The sequence below is a fragment of the Nomascus leucogenys genome, chromosome 15 (assembly GCF_006542625.1).
Source record: "Nomascus leucogenys isolate Asia chromosome 15, Asia_NLE_v1, whole genome shotgun sequence".
NCBI lineage: Eukaryota > Metazoa > Chordata > Mammalia > Primates > Hylobatidae > Nomascus > Nomascus leucogenys.
Window position 1 is genome coordinate 79,964,369 of NC_044395.1, and position 19,452 is coordinate 79,983,820.

Below are 19,452 nucleotides of genomic sequence, written 5' to 3' on the forward strand. Positions count from 1 at the left end.
TGAGGCTCACCTTGTGTTTTTGTTTTGTTATTTTTTTCCTCATATCTTGGCAATCACAGTCTTACTGTTCTCATTGTCCAAAGTCTGAATACAGTTTACTTCATATATTTTGTTCACTTTTCTAGGTTTCTTTATTATAGCAAGAAAGCAAGAGGTTAAGTGCAATCCTAGTTATTCCATCATGCACAGAAGTAGAAGGCTCTACTTCATTTTTAACTAATATATAGCCAACAAAGAGTAACCAGAATGTATAAGGGCTACCATTCAAGAAGAAAAAGAGAGAAACCCAGTAAAAACACAAAAATGGACAAATTGCTTAAATATGTACTTTATAAAAGAACTCAGAATGTCCAGTAAACATGAAGAAATATACAACTTGATAATTATAGGGAAATACAAATTATTATCACTACAGGATATGTTTACACATTCATCAGATTGGCAAAAGTTATGGAGTCTGCTGATACCAAGTGTTGGTAAGGATTAGAGCAACAGAAGCACTCATACCCTGCCGGGGAAAGTTTAACTGGTACAACCATTTTGAAGATGAGTTAAGCATATCTTCAAAGCCAACAGTTCCACTTCCAGATATATGCTTTTGAGAATTGTTTACATATATACACACACACACACACACACACATGTATATACACACACACACAAACATATATATACCTAGAGACATGTACAAGAATATGCATAGCAATATTTTTTTTTTATAATAGCCCCAAACTGGGAACAATCCAAATATCCAGCCATAGTAAAATTGATAAATTAATTGTAGTATGTTACTGTATTGGAATGTTATACAGCAATGAAATTGAACCTGTTGTAGCTTTCATAACAATATGGATGAAGCTTGTAAGTCTAATGTTAAGCAAAACAGATGATAGAGAATACATATGATAGATTCCATTTGTACAAAGATTAAAAAATGCAAAGCTGAACTGTACTTTTTAGGGTTGCATACATTAGAGATAAAACTATAAAGAAAAACAAAAAGTGATTGTAACAGAGGTCAGGAAACTGTTCTTTTAGTGTGGGGATGTGGTGGAGCGTAGCATGTGTCCGGGCAGTCTTCTAAGGTGCTGGCCCAGTTCTATATCTTGACTTAGGTAGTGGTTTCATGGAGGTTCATTTTATATTTATTCTTTACTCTTTACGAAAGAAGAAGTCCATATATATACATATATGTTTTATATACTTCACTCTGTATAATAAATCATAATATTTTCAGATATTCAGAGTTTAAAAATATGAGTCTCTTTTATATGGCTGTGAGGACAGTTTCAGAAAGGAAATTCTGAAAACATTTCAAGGCAATGCTATTGGAATAACTAATAATCTCCTGAGGAGACTATTTTGAAGATATAATTTCTGATACATTTATTTAAAAATCTTTTTTTTTAAGTTGTAGATAGGTAACTAAATTTGCTTATAAGCACAAATTCAGGTCAGGTGTGGTGGCTTACACCTGTAATTCCAGCAGTTTGGGAAGCAGAGGCAAGAGGATCACTTGAGGCCAGGAGTTCAAGACCAGTCTGGGCAACATAGTAAGACTCTGTCTCTACAAAAATAAAAACTAAAAAATTAGCTGGGTATACCAAAGGATTATAAAACATTCTGCTATAAAGACACATGCACCCGTTATGTTTATTGCAGCACCATTCACAATAGCAAAGACTTGGAACCAACCCAAATGCGCATCAATGATAGACTGGATAAAGAAAATGTGGCACATATTCACCATGGAATACTATGCAGCCATAAAAAGAATGAGTTCATTTCTTTTGTAGGGACATGGATGAAGCTAGAAACCATCATTCTCAGCAAAGTAACACAGGAACAGAAAACCAAACACTGCATGTTCTCACTCATAAGTGGGAGTTGAACAGTGAGAATGTATGGACACAGGGAGGGGAACATTACACACTGGGGCCTGTCAGGGGGTGGGGGGCAAGGGGAGGGATAGCATTAGGAGGAATACGTAATGTAGATGACAGGTTGATGGGTGCAGCAAACCACCATGGCACGTGTATACCTATGTAACAAACCTGCACGTTCTTCACATATATCCCAGAACTTAAAGTATAATAAAAAAAAATTAAAAAGGAAAAAAAAATTATCTGGGTATGGTGGCATGTGCCTGTAGTCTCAGCTACTTAGGAGGCTGAGGCAGGAGGATTGCTTGAGCCCTGGAATTCGAGGCTGCAGTGAGCTATGATCACACTGCTGCACTCCAGCGTGGGCAACAGAGGAAGACCCCCTCCCAATAAATAAATACATTTTTTAAAAAAGTACTAATTCAGGGAGGTTTCTCTTTAAGGTATCATTTCTTTAGAGAATGCAATATAATATGCTTTATTAAAGTTGATTACTTTAACATGAATCTATTTCTACTTGGAAATCTGAATAGCCTATGAGTTTAGAAGATTGGTTAGTATGTAAATGAGTAGTCAAAGATATCACTGTGATTAGGGTCACACTGTAGAGTCTTTTTAAAATGTATTTAGAATATATGTAAATAATATGTACATTTGGTATATTTGTGCTTTTAGGAAACAGACACTTTGAGCATCCCACATCTTTAGCTGCAAGAGTCCTTCTCTCAAGTAAAACTAAGTCTTTGGGGATATTAAAGTGATTTAGCGAGCATCATTTGTGCTAAAGATTTTAACTCCCTCTGCCTGCCTGCTTGTCCACCAAATATTTTAGCAAAGTTGTCAACAAGTGTCAAAATTGCTCATCTTAATTGATCATCTACCCATCTGCCCTAGAGGTGATAATGAACCCAAAAGGCTGTGGTAATGGAAAGGAGAAATAAAATGCATTCATAATCCACAGAATGGATAATTGATCTTAGATTTTTGTGGGTTTTTTTTTTTTAATATTAGCCAATCCTGTATTGGTTTTCTGCTAAGGTCTAAGCTCAGTGTTTGAGATTAGAAACACTCAAATTAGTTTGAATGACAAATCTGAGATAATTGTTTAAAGAAAAATTTTTTAGCTTGCCATTTGCTGCTGCTTCTAATAGGTGATCTGAATGTAACATTTGTTGATTCAGCTAATGGGACTATCTTGGCAGTCATTCTTTTTACCCTCCCAAATTCTGCAGTCACTTCTGTATTAGTTGCCCATTACTGCATAACAAATTACCACGCATTTAGTGGGTTAAAACAACACCTACTTATTAGCGCTATGCTTTAACCAACTGAGCTAGCAGGCCACCACGTAACACCTATTTATTATCTCATAGTTTCTGTTTATCAGGAGTCTAGGCATGGCTTAGCTGGATCCTCTGCTAAGGGTCTCTCACAGTTGACATCAAGGCTGAGCTTGGGGTCCTCTTTCAAGTTCATTTGGTTATTAGCAGAACTCAGTTTCTTGCTGTTGTATGATCAAAGTCTCATTTTCTTACTGGTTGTCAGCAAGGACTGTTTTCACTTCTGAAGACTGCCCACAGTTCCTTGTTATGTGGCTCTCTCACAGGCCCTCGCATATCATGGCAGCTTACTTTTTCAAGGCCAGCAGAAAAATCTCTTGCTTCAGTTGGCTAAGACAGAGTCTGATATAACATGATCATGGGTGTAATTGTCTCATCACTTTTGCCATATTCCATTGCCTAGAAACAAGTCACAAGTTCTGCCTGTGCTCAAGAGGAAGGAATTATATGAGAACTTGATTAATTGGGGGGTTTGGGGATATTCTTAGGGTATGTCCACCACAACTCCAAAAAGTAGAGGCCTGGCAAACTTCTTACCAAGTCAGTAGCAATGGTCCTCTGCCCACTACAAGTAACAAGGTCCATCTGTGCCTTTTTAGATGACCTTTGTTTTATGAACAAAATATGTAATTTGGATTTTTTGTAATAGTAGGCATCTTTTCTACTGAACAGAATTAAGATAAAGAAAATCTTCCTTAGGATACACTGTTTTTTCTTTTATTTATTTATTTATTTATTTTTTTTTGAGACGGAGTCTCGCTCTGTCGCCCAGGCTGGAGTGCAGTGGCGCAATCTCGGCTCACTGCAAGCTCCGCCTCCTGGGTTCACGCCATTCTCCTGTCCCAGCCTCTCCGAGTAGCTGGGACTACAGGCGCCCGCCACCACGCCCGGCTAATTTTTTGTATTTTTAGTAGAGACGGGGTTTCACCGTGGTCTCGATCTCCTGACCTCATGATCCCCCCGCCTTGGCCTCCCAAAGTGCTGGGATTACAAGCGTGAGCCACCGCGCCCGGCCTTCTTTTTTTTTTTTTTGAGACAGAGTCTCACTCTGTCACCCAGGCTGGAATGCAATGGTGTGATCTCAGCTTACTACAACCTCTGCCTCCTGCGTTCAAGTCATTCTCAGAATACACTTCTAAGACTCCAAAAATGTGATTTATTAATATAGATATTGTTGATAGTAGCAAATGCTTCATTATGTAATTGAGTGTGACATTAATTCTCTCATGCTTTGTCAAATGACTCTTACTCTTCAGTGCAGGAATCACAGCCATGGCCCCCACCCTCCAGGATTTGGTCGATACGGCATCTGTGCACATGAAAACAAAGAACTTGCCAATACAAGAGAAGCTCCTCCTCTTATAGAGGACTCTAGTAACTGTGACATTGTCAAAGCTACTCAGTAAGTCTTCCAAATGCTTTGGTTTATCCTTACGTTCTCTAGAATTAATAGTAATGTATGTGTAGTTCGTGGAGCTTCGTATGGTTACCTCTCTTAACTTCGTAATGGTAGTTAACACCAGCACCAAGTATATTTGTCATACCAACACCACAGTACTTAGTACAGTGTACCTGAGCTGTTTATGTACCAGGACGTCCCATTAGATTGTACGCAGCTTCTTAGCAAAAGGGTGTCTTCATCTTTGTAGCTCCAGTGCTTTTGCACAGTTCCTTCTTGTATAAGGTACCCAATAAATGTTCCTTGAATGAATGGATGATTTTAAATGACACTAAGCCAAACTCTTTATTTGAAACACAAATCTAAGTCTTTTAAAATATACTACAACCTGAACAGGTAGATGGAATGAAAAATACCAACTTACACATTTACAGATATTTTAAAAAATCATTTATTTCTTGAGTACTTTCCATGTGCTTGTTGTGCTGGATTAACTAGAAGAAAGATGGTAAGGTAAAGTGGAAATATGTTCTCTGACCACTTGAAACACATAGTGTGTTGTTTTACTTGCACTGGACATGGAAGTACATTCTGAAAGTTTCCCCTTAAGATCTCCATATGTGGGTATTTGCATTAAGTCAATTATTTCCAACATTTTCACCTTCTTGGATCTTGTTGATTATTAACATCTATCACACCTCTTGACATTGAGCAAATTTTGAAGTATTTTGTTCATCAGAGTACATCAAGTAGTAATCCATTTTTGTAGTAATCAAACATAAATCTGCCCAGCAGATTGCCTACGAAATATAAATCATGCCAATTTAATCAGCCTGAGGGGAACTAATGTTACCATACTAACTTGATTTAATTTCTATCAGAAGCAAAGATGTTTGGAGATTAATTAGCCTATTTGGGCTTGATATAGACTAATGTATTGTCTATGTTAATTAAAAAATATATTGACAATTATTTGAGTATTCTAATTACCAATTTATATTAACTCTAGAGGCCTTGGGAACCACTCTTTTAGGTGAATATTATTTGATATTGTTTATGTTTTATTTGTACAAAGATGAGCGTATTCTTAAGGTAAATATTTGCTTTAATTAGGATGGAAACATTAAATCTTTCCCTGTTGCCCATAAAACTCTTACGATAAATGTCAGAAATTAGGCTCTTTTTAGAGGGAATCTCAGTAAAAACTCGCATTTTATGTCTTTCCTAAAATTTTCTTCAGATCCTGGACCTTCTCAAGTGGTTGTGGGGAGACCTGTAGGTAGTATCCGGGAAGGGCATAGAGAGCTATGGAGTGTGTGTGTGTGTTTTCTAAACCAGCAAAACCTTAATGTGTATTCTTATTATGTTTCTAAAATAAAGGGAGTATTTATTTTCCAGTAAAATGTTAAAGTTGACATTTAAAAGATGGAGAGTGTAAATGTATGTGTGTCATTTTCAAAAATTTACTCTTTTAAAAATGCCAAAAGGACACACACACACACACACACACACACACGTATTTTGGTAAGGCAGAAATTATTCTAATTTACAGTGTGAGAAGCAGACAATTCTGCAATTTGGTTTGATTTTTGATCCTTGCGGGCTTATTGAAACTTTCAGGTACTTTTAAACAGAAATAAGTTTTAAAGAAAGTGCTAAAGGGTCGGTTGGGACTTCATAGAAATATTGCTAATAGGCTGGGTGTGGTGGCTCACACCTGTAATCCCAGCACTTTGGGAGGCCGAGGTGGGCAGATTACCTGAGGTCAGGAGTTTGAGACCAGCCTGGCTAACGTGGTGAAACCTACTAAAAATACAAAAATTAGCTTGGTGTTGTGGCACACGCCTGTAATCCCAGCTACCTGTGAGGCTGAGGCAGGAGAATCGCTTCAACCCGGGAGATGGAGGTTGAAGTGAACTGAGATTGCGCCACTGCACTCCGGCCTGGGCGACGAAGCGAGACTCCATCTCAAAAAAAAAAAAAAAAGAAATATTGCTAATGAATGACTTACCTCTTTATTCTCTATGAAATACCTCTTTTTAATGCTATAATAATTTCTCTATGAAATACCTCTTTTTAATGCTATACTATTTAACTGATTAACAGTTAAATCTCTCTCAAGCCCATCATTCCTTTTCTATTCCTATTGCTTCTCTCTTACTTTAGGCTCTCATTGTCTCTCACCTGTATTTATTGCAATAATCTCTAAACTGGTATTTCACTCTCTGTCCTCACCCTGCTCTAAGCAGCTTCCATACTGCCTCCAATGCGATCTTTCTTAAAACTCAAAGTCTGAGTGCTTTCCTCTTTAAAACCCTTTATTGGTTTCCCATTGAATTGTAGATAAAGTCTAAACTTCACAGCATAGCACAGAAGGCCCATGTGATCTTTGCCTATTGCTTCTGACCTCATGTCTCACTATTCCCTCTCATGCTTTATGCTTTAGCAATGTTAAATTGCTTTTATTTCTCTGAACATCCATGTAGTTTCACCTTTCTGATTTTTGTACATGCCGCTTCCTCTGCCTGAAATGCCTTTTGTCAGCCTATAAAATATAGCTTAGTTTCATCTCCTTCAGGAAGGGCTAATCATTTGTTCCTCTCCTATACCTATATTCTTTCCACATTTTGTTGTTGAATTTATCCCATTCCAAGTTGGCTTTTAGTCTTTATCCCTTATTGTGAGATTATTGCATGGGCTTGGTTTGATTCAGGGGTAAGATTATTGTCAAGAATTGGCACCAGGTGTTTCTGGCACATAGTGGAGATCAGATGAAACTTACTGAAGGAAGGCAATGTAAGTTTAAAGTTTACTTAAGAAAATCAAGTTCAACTCCAAAGAGATTAATCTGATCAGTATGTAAACCAGGCTTCCTTTTGCTCTTTGGCTTTATACTGTGTCCTCTCTGTGCATGTCTTTGTTAATTATTATATTTCTGTATTGACTGAAAGGCAGTTTGGATAGTGAAAAGATATAGTAAAATGAAGAAATTTTGATATTTGAAATGATTTTAATTGTGTCAATTATGCTTTTTTTTTTTTCTTATTTGAGATACGGGATTTTTGAACGATGTAAAGAGTTGGTAGAAGCAGGATATGATGTCAGGCAACCAGATAAAGAAAATGTGTCGCTTCTTCATTGGGCTGCTATTAACAACAGACTGGATCTTGTAAAGTAAGATGGGATATGTGTGTTAATTGTGTATTTATAATTTTAGACCTCTCCTTCATTTATCTTTTTCTTTGAGTATTGAACCATGTGTAATCCTCGTGTAAAAGAACACCTGAAACTTTTTCTGCCACACACGTTGGTTATTATAAAGTTGAAAAGGACCTTAGAGACCATGCCTGGTTGATCCAAAAAGGAAAATTAGAGATAAAGCCAAGGGGGCCAATCATAAAGTTTAGGAAGTAAAAGTGAACATTTTTTAAAAAAGGAAAAGTATAATAAACTTTTTCAGAATAGAATGGGAAGTCTCATCTAGTTTAGAAGAAGCATTGAAATATTTTACATTTTAATACTGCGAAGAATAGATAGATAGGAAATTTTAAAAAAACCAAATATGGAATGTACTTTTAAGTGGGCATGTATTGGATTGTATAAAATATTTCCCCTTCATAAAGCACTACTGCCTACCCATTGTTTCTTTTAAACAGCTTAACATGTAAAATGTACATGTGTATGTGAATGTGTGTATATTTTGTGTTATAGGATTAGATATTTAAAATCTTCAAAGTTTAAGAAATTTATTAAGGTTTAAAATGTTCTAACACACATGAATACTCACAGGCAAACTCCTCTTCTGTGGAAATAAACTGGCATGGTATTTAGATAATATGATGTATGAAGCTCAACTTTGAAGTAATAAGACTAATTCCTATAAACCATAGAAGAAAATCAGTCTCATTACCTTATATGTCCATCTTATACAGTGCCTCTCATCTCTTTCCCCTAAATACAGGGCAAAACATTCAAAATGTCTAACTTTTCCAAAAGGATTTTAAATTAATTATTTACTACTTACTTTTAAAATTCATTCCCACATAGTAATTCTACTTTTAAACTGTTGAAGGCGACATAATTTTACCTTTCTCCTTCCGGTCAAGTAAGAATATCTGTCTGATCCTAAACCTTTTGAATATAAACAATGTCAAGAGTGCTGCGGTAGTTAGACTATGCAGAGAGTAGTTATGATGTATTTGATATGTAAGTTATAATGGAATGCTAATTACAGCAGGACTAATTACTTACATCCTAAGAATGTTTCATCAGGGATTTGTCTGATTCTGCCATGTGAACTTTTCATGTTTCTACAGATGTGGGTGTTTTAGGGAGTATTACTATCATAATTTGTTCTCCAACATATTTATTACTATGAAAAAATTAGTATTTTCTTTCTCAATATGAAGCTTAAGTTTCAAATCTTATTTTCATTTGTGTCTGCTTTTAACAGGTTTTATATTTCAAAAGGTGCTGTTGTAGATCAGTTGGGTGGAGATTTAAATTCAACTCCTCTTCACTGGGCCATCCGGTAAGGTTTCTTTGAACGCTGAAATTAAATAGCCACATGTAGCTAGTGGTCACCATATCGAAAATCAGTTATAGACGATTTGAAAGGCTGTCTTTTCTTTTTTTCCCCCCTTTATTTAAAAATAAATTTCAGCTTTAAAGAGTTTGCAGAAAGGATGTTTTCGATATTTAATTTAGGGCTTCATTATGATTATCCAACTCAAATATGTGTTTTACAGTTTCTTTTTTGTAATTAGAATTAATAATTTTCATACTTGGTAACATAAATAAAAGTAGTATTTCAGTGAACTGCAAACTCAATCAGTTCAGGCTTATGACAGATGTCTATTTAGAAATTTATGATTTTATTTCAGAGGTGAGTTTCCTCTTAAATGTAAAGTATATCTCTATATCTTAGGGCCAAATGAGTCAACTCTTTTAAAAGTTGTTTCAGGATTAACAAGAAATTTTGAGTAGGTCAACTTAGAACATTTATATTGTGTGGTCACTCTCCTCTTTTCTCTGTTGTATATTGGCCATCTGAAACTGAAGTTAATAAGTCTTGAATACTTACCAGTTTCTTTTATTAATTTAAACTCCACTCTTGGTAGTTGGTGGGGTTGACAGGAATCTGAAACTGAAGTGAATAATTGTTCATGTAAGTCAAGGAGTTGAATCTTTTCTCCATAGCCAAGAGTTTTGAAGCTCTAGGGTTAATTCATGCCCTTTAAGCTACTGAGGTTCAGTACTTTACATGAAAAATGAACCATAGTCAAGCATAAGAAAAGCATATGAATATATAGCTCTTAATATTATCACAGTAAACCCATAGTTTATGAATATTGTATTTCTGTATATCTGGCTTACGATTTTTTTATTTTAAAATGACAGTGACGTCTAAGTGGTCTTAGAATCTTCATTGTTACCATGTCATAAAAAATTATTTTTCACATATGGTAATGTAAGGTTTAAGGTAGATTGGGAAGTTATCAAGTTTATCACTTGCACTCAAGAATGATTATCCAGGCTGAGCGTGGTGGCTCATGCCTGTAATCCCAGCACTTTGGGAGGCCGAGGCAGGCGGATCATGAGGTCAGGAGATCGAGACTATCCTGGCTAACACAGTGAAATCCCATCTCTACTAAAAATACAAAAAATTAGATGGGCGTGGTGGTACACGCCTGTAGTCCCCGCTGAGGCAGGAGAACCGCTTGAACCTGGGAGGCAGATGTTGTAGTGAGCCGAGATTGCGCCACTGCACTCCAGCCTGGGTCACAGAGCGAGACTCCATCTCAAAAAAAAAAAAAAAAACCCGAGAATGATTATCCATGTAGTTCTAAGTTTGCAGCATCTAAGTTAAAAACGTTTGGACAATCACCATTGTTTCAAAAATCTTACTGTTAGGAAATATTTTTTATATGTAACCAAAATCCCTCATGTCTTAGGAATATCAGTCTCTCCCTGACTTTTTGCTTTTTCTGCATGCTACAGAATGGCATTTTGTCTTCTATTTGCAGACAAGGACATTTACCTATGGTCATATTATTACTCCAGCATGGTGCAGACCCCACTCTCATTGATGGAGAGGGATTCAGCAGCATCCACCTGGCAGTATTGTTTCAACACATGCCTATTATAGCATATCTCATCTCAAAGGGACAGGTATGTTCTGAAATGTGTCTTATACTCCAGCTTTTATCATCTGAAGAGGTTGGGGAAATTATTAGTAGTAGTCTCTTCTTCTTTTTAAAGTGGAGGTTAATGGATATCCAGATATTCAGATATTAGCCTTAGTACGTTTAGCTATTGAATACTGCTTTTCAGCTTCATTGGAGGGAAAAGGATAGGTCATTTAGCTCAGTAATGTATAATAAATGTTTCTGAAACTTGTAAGCTGGTAATAGTTTTTCTTATGAACCCAGTAATTTGCAGTTTCTCAAAAACATGACTTCAAAGCCTGTATTTTTCTTCTAGTTGAATACAAAAATGGTAGTCAAATCACTAAATTAACCCATCATTTGCTTTCATTATTTGAGCCCAAATGGGAGGCCAATTTGAATGTATGTTTCTTATTGTTCTCTAAAGTAATTCCATGAAAATTGACTTGCCTTGAGAGGCACATGTTAAATTATAGGTTATTGTAAGTTTCACTGTCAATTATACTCGCCTGGAATATGTTTTCTGGTAGCAAAGTAGTTTATGTATTAGCAGACTTGCCTGTAAAAGGCATGAAAACGTGTTGGCACAAATGCTGTTGGAATGATTGTGCTCCCTTTAAATAAGCACTTTCTCTCAGACTTAGCTGATTGAAGTAGAATTATAACCTCCTAGGTTTCATTGTTGGAAAAATATAAATATATGAGGAAGAGTCCTGTCTGCTTCTCTTTGGGTGCCTCTCCAAGTCCTGTTCCCCCAAGGTCCATAAGAATCTTCAGAAGCTGAAACTGTTTTTCTTTGGCTTAGCTGAAACCATTGCTGTATACCTTAAACCTAGACCTGTCTTATTAAAAGGATTATATCCTCATGGAAATATGATTTCCTTTTTTTTCTGTGTTCCAGAAAATAGAAAGGAAATTTTCATATTTTACTATTTAAAACTTAATATGATAAGTCCAGAAAGACAAGTTGCCTCAGAAGATAGGGAGTTCACTATTTACTGGAAGTGTTTGAGTAGATACTGAATGCCTTTGTATAAGAAATGATAATGCGAATTAATGTGCCAACTAAGGTCTCAACTAGGTGACTTTTAAGGTCTCTACCATCTCTTGTATTTGATGGTAGCTATCAACATTTTACTCTTTCCCTTAGCTGTGTTCACATCATATAACACTTTACATTATATATTCAGATTTTCTTTTTAAAAATATTTTGTGGAAATCCATGGATTTTTACCCTATGGAAGTGAGCAGAACATTCTTTTTATCTAATGATATTTGAGCCTTTTATGTAGAAATAATGGTAGTATTGAATGTATTAAAGAGATATTTCTATTAAGAGAACAAATAGACTTTTGAGTGTATTTACAGTTATGCTAATTGTCTTCTTTTTGAATAGAGTGTGAATATGACAGATGTAAATGGGCAGACACCTCTCATGTTATCAGCTCACAAAGTAATTGGGTGAGTTTAATTTAATCTCCTCAATCTGATTCTTGGTCCCAACTATTTCTTTTCTGTGTATGTAATTTTAAGTATCTCTGTCTATGTGAGATGATAGTACATTGAAGAAAATAAGATTTTCCACACTGAGACTGTGATAATCGACTTTTAAGGTAGTTATAGTTAGAAAAGCAGCCTTGAAATACATTTTCTCTTTTCTGATAGCTTTGGCAAAAAGTTTGAAAGCTACTAATAAGAAAAAAATTTCCTTACCTAACAAGTAGATATACCTTGAAATATACTTGTTAACATGACTTGTATTTCTTCCTTCGGCTTTAAAAAAATGGCTATAATTTTAAATGTTCTCATAATTTGAAATCTAAGTGATAAATCTGCTTTCTGGAAAATATTAAATTTTGAGATTCTCTGACATCATTCTTGACTACTTTGCAAATATCATTAACTGAAAAGAGTCTGTATGTTCAGATCAGGCACTTACATATTTTAACTTTTTCTATGTATTTATTTCTATAAACACATGATTAATGACCACTGTATAGTTCAACTTCTGGTATTTATCTAAGCAGATACTTGTGACAGTTCTCACTTTAGCAGTTTGTTTCTATGTTGTATTGAATCTCTGATTTTGCTTGTACTTAGGACTTCTTTTCCAGGAACTGTGTTAGTTCTAATGCTATTTCCTTTTTGTTCATGGAATGATAGGACTGGAGGTAAAATTTTATTAAAAAGCATTTTCTCTTTGCTGGTAAATCTGAAGTCAGGTATAATCTCTATAAACATATTGATGGAATAAATAAAGTAGAATATTGTTTTATTAAAGGAATCTCTTTAGTGGTCATGAAGGAAGGAAAGGTATTGGTAAAGTAAAAATATTTTACTGAATTCTGTCTTCTAGTCCATAACTTTCTAAGATATACAACTATTTTAGGACATAATTTATACCTGCTTTGTTTAACAGTTGATTTGATGGAGAGTATGAAGTTAGCTCCTCAACTAAGACATATTTAGTCTTTAATTGAATAAATAGCATAGCATTTAATATTGGCTAAAAAATCTATATTCAAAGAAAAGTGTTAGCCAATAGAACAACAATATGAAAGGAAAAGTTTGAAAAACAAAAGCAGTTATTCCACTGCATTGTTAAAATTATATAGCAGGTCGTCATTTTTTTTTAAATCTCCTATTAGTACCTAGAATAGAACTCAGTACAAAGAAGTTTCTCAGTTCTGAATACTTAACTGAATGGTTAATTGATGGCATTATCTTAAAAGATTCATAATTTGCATTTACTCCTTAAGTCATCATCTCTGTTAATGCCTCTTGGTATTTTATTGTTTTGAGACAGGCCAGAACCAACTGGATTTCTTTTAAAGTTTAATCCTTCTCTCAATGTGGTTGATAAAATACACCAAAACACTCCACTTCACTGGGCAGTTGCAGCAGGAAATGTTAATGCAGTTGATAAGCTTTTGGAAGCTGGTTCTAGCCTGGATATCCAGAATGTTAAGGTATGGCCAGGTATTTATCTCCCTTAGTTTATTATATCTTGAGTTAGAAGATTGATAAATTAACGTAAAGATAAGCTATATATTTGTTTTCAGTTACCCCAAGATAGATATAAATTATAATAGCTGGCTATCCTTGGAATAATGTGTTGAGTCTATGATTCTGGTGTGTTTAAAAAAAGTTTAGCACTCATAATATATTAAAAATGCTTTTAAACTTTTTACCCCACTCTTTTTTAAGGGAGAAACACCTCTTGATATGGCTCTACAGAACAAAAATCAGCTCATTATTCATATGCTAAAAACAGAAGCCAAAATGAGAGCCAACCAAAAGTTCAGACTTTGGAGGTGGCTGCAGAAATGCGAGGTATTTTCATATGGGGTCTTTTCTATGGGATAGATGACTTTTTTTGTTCATTTGGTTTTGTTTATTAAGGTATCAGAGGAAACCAGAGAGTTGGTTTTTTGCTACATTATATCTTCTGACTGTATCTTTCCCCCACATCCTATATTACCCAAAGTTGGAAATTTGGCGCTTTCATTGACTATTTATTGTTGGCCCTCAACTAGATGCTCTAAAACTGCTTGTTACCTTATGACTATTATTGTGTACTTCCACATTTATTTAATGAACGTATTGAAATGCAAAAGGTTTTGATTTTTAGAGACACAATGGGAAAAACACCTTGTTGCAAGGAGTTTTATAGAAGCTTGTAGGAATAGTTTATTCCTTACTAAAATTTTATTTCTTGAAAAGAAAATAATAACATTTACAATGTTTCCTTAGAATCATGAGGACTTTAAAAATGATAGTGTTGAAAACTTTAGGCATATGATGTCACTTCATAAAAGAAAACACTGGAATTTTGAGAGATGAAATCCAAATTTTATTTGTTTTTTTAGCTTAGCAATTCTTGAGTGGTGTTGCTCTAAACTTTAAAATGAACTGAATAATGGAAAACGTTAGAAACTTCAGCTTATTCTCATGAATGGCTAAGAAAATCTAAGTCATAGAAGTGAATACTATTTAAATTGTTAAAATGGAATATTGGATTGATTCCACTGTTTCTAGTGTTTTCAAATATGATACCATCATCTTATTAATAATAATTAGTAATTGTACTTTCAGAGTGATTCTAAATTAACAGACACCATATTCTTATGTAGAGGATCATTATGAATGCTACACTGCTTTTGCGTTAGGCATGTGGAGTGGGGAGAGAAAGAAATAGTGGTTACTCCTCATTCTCCTTTGCCAACTCCTCCACTTCTCCCCTATCTCTTGTTGGTAGGGTGCCCCAGGACTTTGTTATTGAACTTCTTTGCTGTCTATTCATTCCCTAAATGCCATCTATATGTTGATAACTCCCATATTTGTCTCTCTAGTCTAGACCTTTCCATACTCATATATCCAGTTACCTACTTGACTCATCCGCTTTGATGTCTAATAGGCATCTCCTGATACCCTCCCCACCCTTCCCCTGGCTAAGCCAAGCCTTCTTCATCTCAGTAGCTGGTAACCCCAGCATTCCTCTGTCTTTGCCTTTTTTTTTTGTCATACCACATATGCAGTCCATTAGAAAGATGGGTTAACTAGTTCAGCCTTCAGTTTATATCCAGAATCTGACCCCTTCTTACCACTCTACCACTGTTGGTTCAGCAGATGAATCTCCTAAAATGTAAGTCAGGTCATGTCACTTATCACCTCACATTCCTATGATGTCTCCTCATTTCTCCCAGAGTTAAAGCAAAGTCTTTATGATGGCCTATAAGGCCCTTTGTCATCCAGGTTTTTATATCTATAAAATTCACTTAGTATATTTATTTGTCTATCTTCCCCAGCTAGAATTTAAGTGAGAAAAAGATCTTAAATTCATTGATGTGTCCCAAGTGCCTAGAATAGTACCTTGCATATAATATGCCCTCAAGTATTTGTTGAATGAATAGGGCAGCATGTCTGTAAGAGTGTTATATCTAGGATTTAGAATTTTGAGATCCATATTTAATTCTTATCTCTGTTCTGAGATTATGTTGCTAGGAGATTCTAAATTTACATTAAAAAAATCTAAACTAGCCCATTTTGTGTCATCATGCCAATTGGAATTGGAAGCATTTTAAAGATTTAATGTCATTTGAAATTACCCACTCCTAGATACGGCTTAGAGAGGTGAAAATGGAAGAAGAAAGAAGGAAGCCCTGCTTGCTTTCAAGGTTTCATATCTTGTCATTAAAGACTGCATTGCACAAACATGGGGCCCAGCTTCAATTCAGTCAGACTTTTGTTTCACAGAAGTTTCATTCTTTTAACTTTGCCAAAATAAACCTGAATTAGTAGCATCATGAGGACATATTTCAATCTTTGATCTCCATGTGACATTTGACACTGAGAACATCCCCCTTCTCGAAACTCTCTTCCCTGGATTCCCTGAAACCTTTCTTTCTGCCGGTTCTCATCCTGCCTTTCTGGGCAGTTGTTCTTGGTTATTTTTGGTGACTTTGCTTTTTTCCCCTCAAGTGTTTGTTTTGGCTAAGATTCTGCCCCCTTTCTACCTGCACACAGTCTTTGGGATGTTATTCACTCATGGCTTTACCACCTATGTACTGATAAATTTTAAGTCTTCCAGAATGCTAGACCTACTTTTGACTGCTTGCTGGATGTCTCCTAGATGTCCATAGGCGTTTAAAATTCTACGTTCTCCAAACATAGCTCATCTTTTCTGCAGACCTATTGCATCTGACCTTCTGCATTAGGGATGGCATGGTGCAGTGCCCAGGTTGGAGCTCTTATAGTTCCCTCATTGAGTCTTTTGTATTAATTTCTACGTAGTCCCTTGAGCTTGCTTTGTGCTTTCCAATACAGAATACTGTTTGCAAGAAGTTATTTTGAAAAATCTTAGCTTTCATTAACAGTTTTCTAAAAGACCACCACTTCTTGCAGAGAAGAAAAGCAAAACAAAATATGTTTAAGCAACATTTTATAAAATGTAGGGCTTTTAAAAGATTGTTTCCCACTTTGGGAGGTCGAGGCAGGTGGATCGCCTGAGGTCAGAAGTTCAAGACCAGCCTGGTCAACATGGTGAAACACTGTCTCTACTAAATATACAAAAATTAGCCAGGCATGGTGGTGGGTGCCTGTAATCCCAGCTACTTGGGAGGCTGAGCCAGGATAATCACTTGAACCCGGGAGACAGAGGTTGCAGTGAGCCGAGATTGCACCATTGTGCTCCAGCCTGGGCAACAAGAATGAAACTTCATCTCAAAAAAAAAAAAAAAAAAAAAAGATTGTTTCCAAGATGTACAATCTCTCAAACCTCAAATGTATCAATCAGCAATTTTAGAGGAAAACTTTGTGTTAGTTTTGTTGTTGTATTAATTGTTATTATACCCTTTGGAAGTAGTTCTTATATTGCACTATTATTAGATACTTAAGAGGTGAAATCCATAAAGTTCTAAAATTCTGAATCTCTTCATAGCTCTTCCTGCTGCTGATGCTTTCTGTGATTACCATGTGGGCTGTTGGATACATATTGGACTTCAATTCAGATTCTTGGCTTTTAAAAGGATGTCTTCTAGTAGCATTGTTTTTTCTGACATCTTTGTTTCCAAGGTGTGTATGTTAATTTTTGCAAGGCTGGTTATTGTGTTTCTGATTTTATTTCCTACTTCTGTTGTTGATTAGCTGGAGTCACAGATTTTTATCCTGCTGTAAATATTACTTACCATATAACAGCATCCTGAGGGTGGATGGAAGGAAAGGGCTCTGGTAGCATATTATTTGGCTGAAAGCAAATTGCTCAACCCAGTAACTTGGTAGACTAGACAATTGGTGGAAAATAAATATGCTGGGTCATGTTTTAATTGTTATTTTTGGTGAATGATGGAGAGATTTTTGTAATCATTTCATAATTATTCAAGATTTTGTAATCATCTTGAAGCATTTTTGCTCATTTTTCAGAAATTGTTTCCTTTTTCTAAATTTATTTTAAGCTAGTTATTTTTGCTGTCAGTCATTTTTAGTTGAGTTAAATTGTGAGAGGTTATAAAATAGTAAATACGGCATGGTTTTATTTTTAGGACAGTATTTATACATGATTATATATAGTTAATGGTTAAGAGTCAGACTGCTTGAATTCAAGTCAAGCTTTACCACGTGACAGTCTGACGTTGAACAAGTTGCTATAAAATGAGGGTTAACTGTTGTGATAATGCCTGCCTCATGGTTAACACATGTAAACACATAGAACTATAGCTGACACATAGTACTCAATAATCATATCACCCCCCATCTCTTCTTCTCTCTTTCCTTTCTCAATAAAATGGCATCCAGTTCCTCAAATGAATATGGGTGTCACGCTTGGATTACTGTCATCCTCTCCTCACCTCCCATGTCCAACCCATTACCAAGTGTTCCCTACCTGCCTCTCTCCATCTCCACAACTCTCATCCTAGACCAAGTCTCCTCACTGGTCTCCTGACTTCTTATCTCCCTAGAGTTTACCCCCACTTAGCAATCAAGGGAGTCTTTTAAAAAGCAGATACGTTCTTTCTTTTCTCCCTGCTTAAAGCCCTCTAGTAACTTTTTCTTGTACTCAGAACAAAATCCAGACTCCTTGCCTATGGGATATTATGTGATTCATTCCCTCCCCAGCGACTTCCTCTCTTCCCCTTCTCCTCACTGCACTGTACCTTCTTTCTCACACATCAGGCTCATTCCCACCTGGGGCCTTGGCCCTTGCTTGGGTCTCTGTCTGAAGTGTTGTGACACCTTATCTTTTCATAGTTGGATATGTCATTCGGGCCTCAGTTCAGCTGTCACCTGCTTAGTGAGGCCGTCCCTGACTGATGCTGCTTCATCCCTGTTTTATTTTCTTGTAGCACTTAATCACTTTCCTGCAATGTAAAGCCCATAAAAGCAGGAAACTTGTCTCTGCTCTTAAACATTTTCATTCACTGAATGAAAGAAAAATGTAATGATGATGATCCATAGAAAAGAATCTAAAAGGAAATACAGGGTTGCTCTTTGCAGATTATGATTACGAGTATTCCTCTGTCTTTCTGTCGCTTGCCAGCATTCTCTGGCATAAGCATGTCCTACTTTTGTCATAAGAGCAAATGAAGTATTAGAGGAATCTTACTACTGTATCACCCAAGAGCAGGACAATTGGCTGGGAATGAATTAGAATTTAAATGTAATGTGAAAACTCAAATTTCTGAAAAATAGCAAAATGCCTAAAATTGTCTGCTATTCAGACAACTTGTAACTTAGAGATATTTATTCACTTTCCACTAATTGGATTAACTTGGGCTTTAAATAAATTTTAAGCCAAATCAGTAGGGATCAGAGTCATCACTCCTTTTTCAGAGAGGAAGCAAGGGCTGGTAATATCTACTCCCCTAGGATAGGAACATTTGAGATTGTGTTTGGTTGTTTGTTTAATGTAGTTGAAGCCTACATTATAAAAATGGACACAATTCAAATGTGAGTCAAATGCATATGACAACTTTATTCATACATCCTTTATTTCTTGTATTCCTCTATAGGGTCCCAATTTCATGGAGGAAAGCAACTGTAAACTATTATTATTACAGGGCAGTTGCTTATTGATCTGGGCTGTTAACCTGACACCTGTCAGGAGTGGACATGTAGTGGTAGCAGGCTCTTGTAAATTAGTAGTTCATTGCATTACCTAATTGGTC

The 19,452-nt window shown here is 35.8% G+C and overlaps 1 protein-coding gene across 3 annotated transcripts in view; it reads left to right on the forward strand.

The window, feature by feature from the left end:
• ZDHHC13 (zinc finger DHHC-type containing 13) overlaps nucleotides 1–19,452 on the forward strand; it is a 54,007-nt gene that overhangs the window by 15,869 nt on the left and 18,686 nt on the right. Inside the window, exons 2-9 of one of the 3 annotated variants that reach the window (XM_003254308.4) lie at nucleotides 4,480–4,625; nucleotides 7,674–7,796; nucleotides 9,076–9,153; nucleotides 10,649–10,793; nucleotides 12,186–12,250; nucleotides 13,596–13,758; nucleotides 13,997–14,122; nucleotides 17,229–17,362. In XM_003254308.4, the coding sequence (XP_003254356.2) occupies nucleotides 4,480–4,625; nucleotides 7,674–7,796; nucleotides 9,076–9,153; nucleotides 10,649–10,793; nucleotides 12,186–12,250; nucleotides 13,596–13,758; nucleotides 13,997–14,122; nucleotides 17,229–17,362 (980 nt within the window). The remainder of the gene's footprint in view (nucleotides 1–4,479; nucleotides 4,626–7,673; nucleotides 7,797–9,075; nucleotides 9,154–10,648; nucleotides 10,794–12,185; nucleotides 12,251–13,595; nucleotides 13,759–13,996; nucleotides 14,123–17,228; nucleotides 17,363–19,452) is intronic. The other 2 variants (XM_030829543.1, XM_003254309.4) reach the window with 2 other exon arrangements.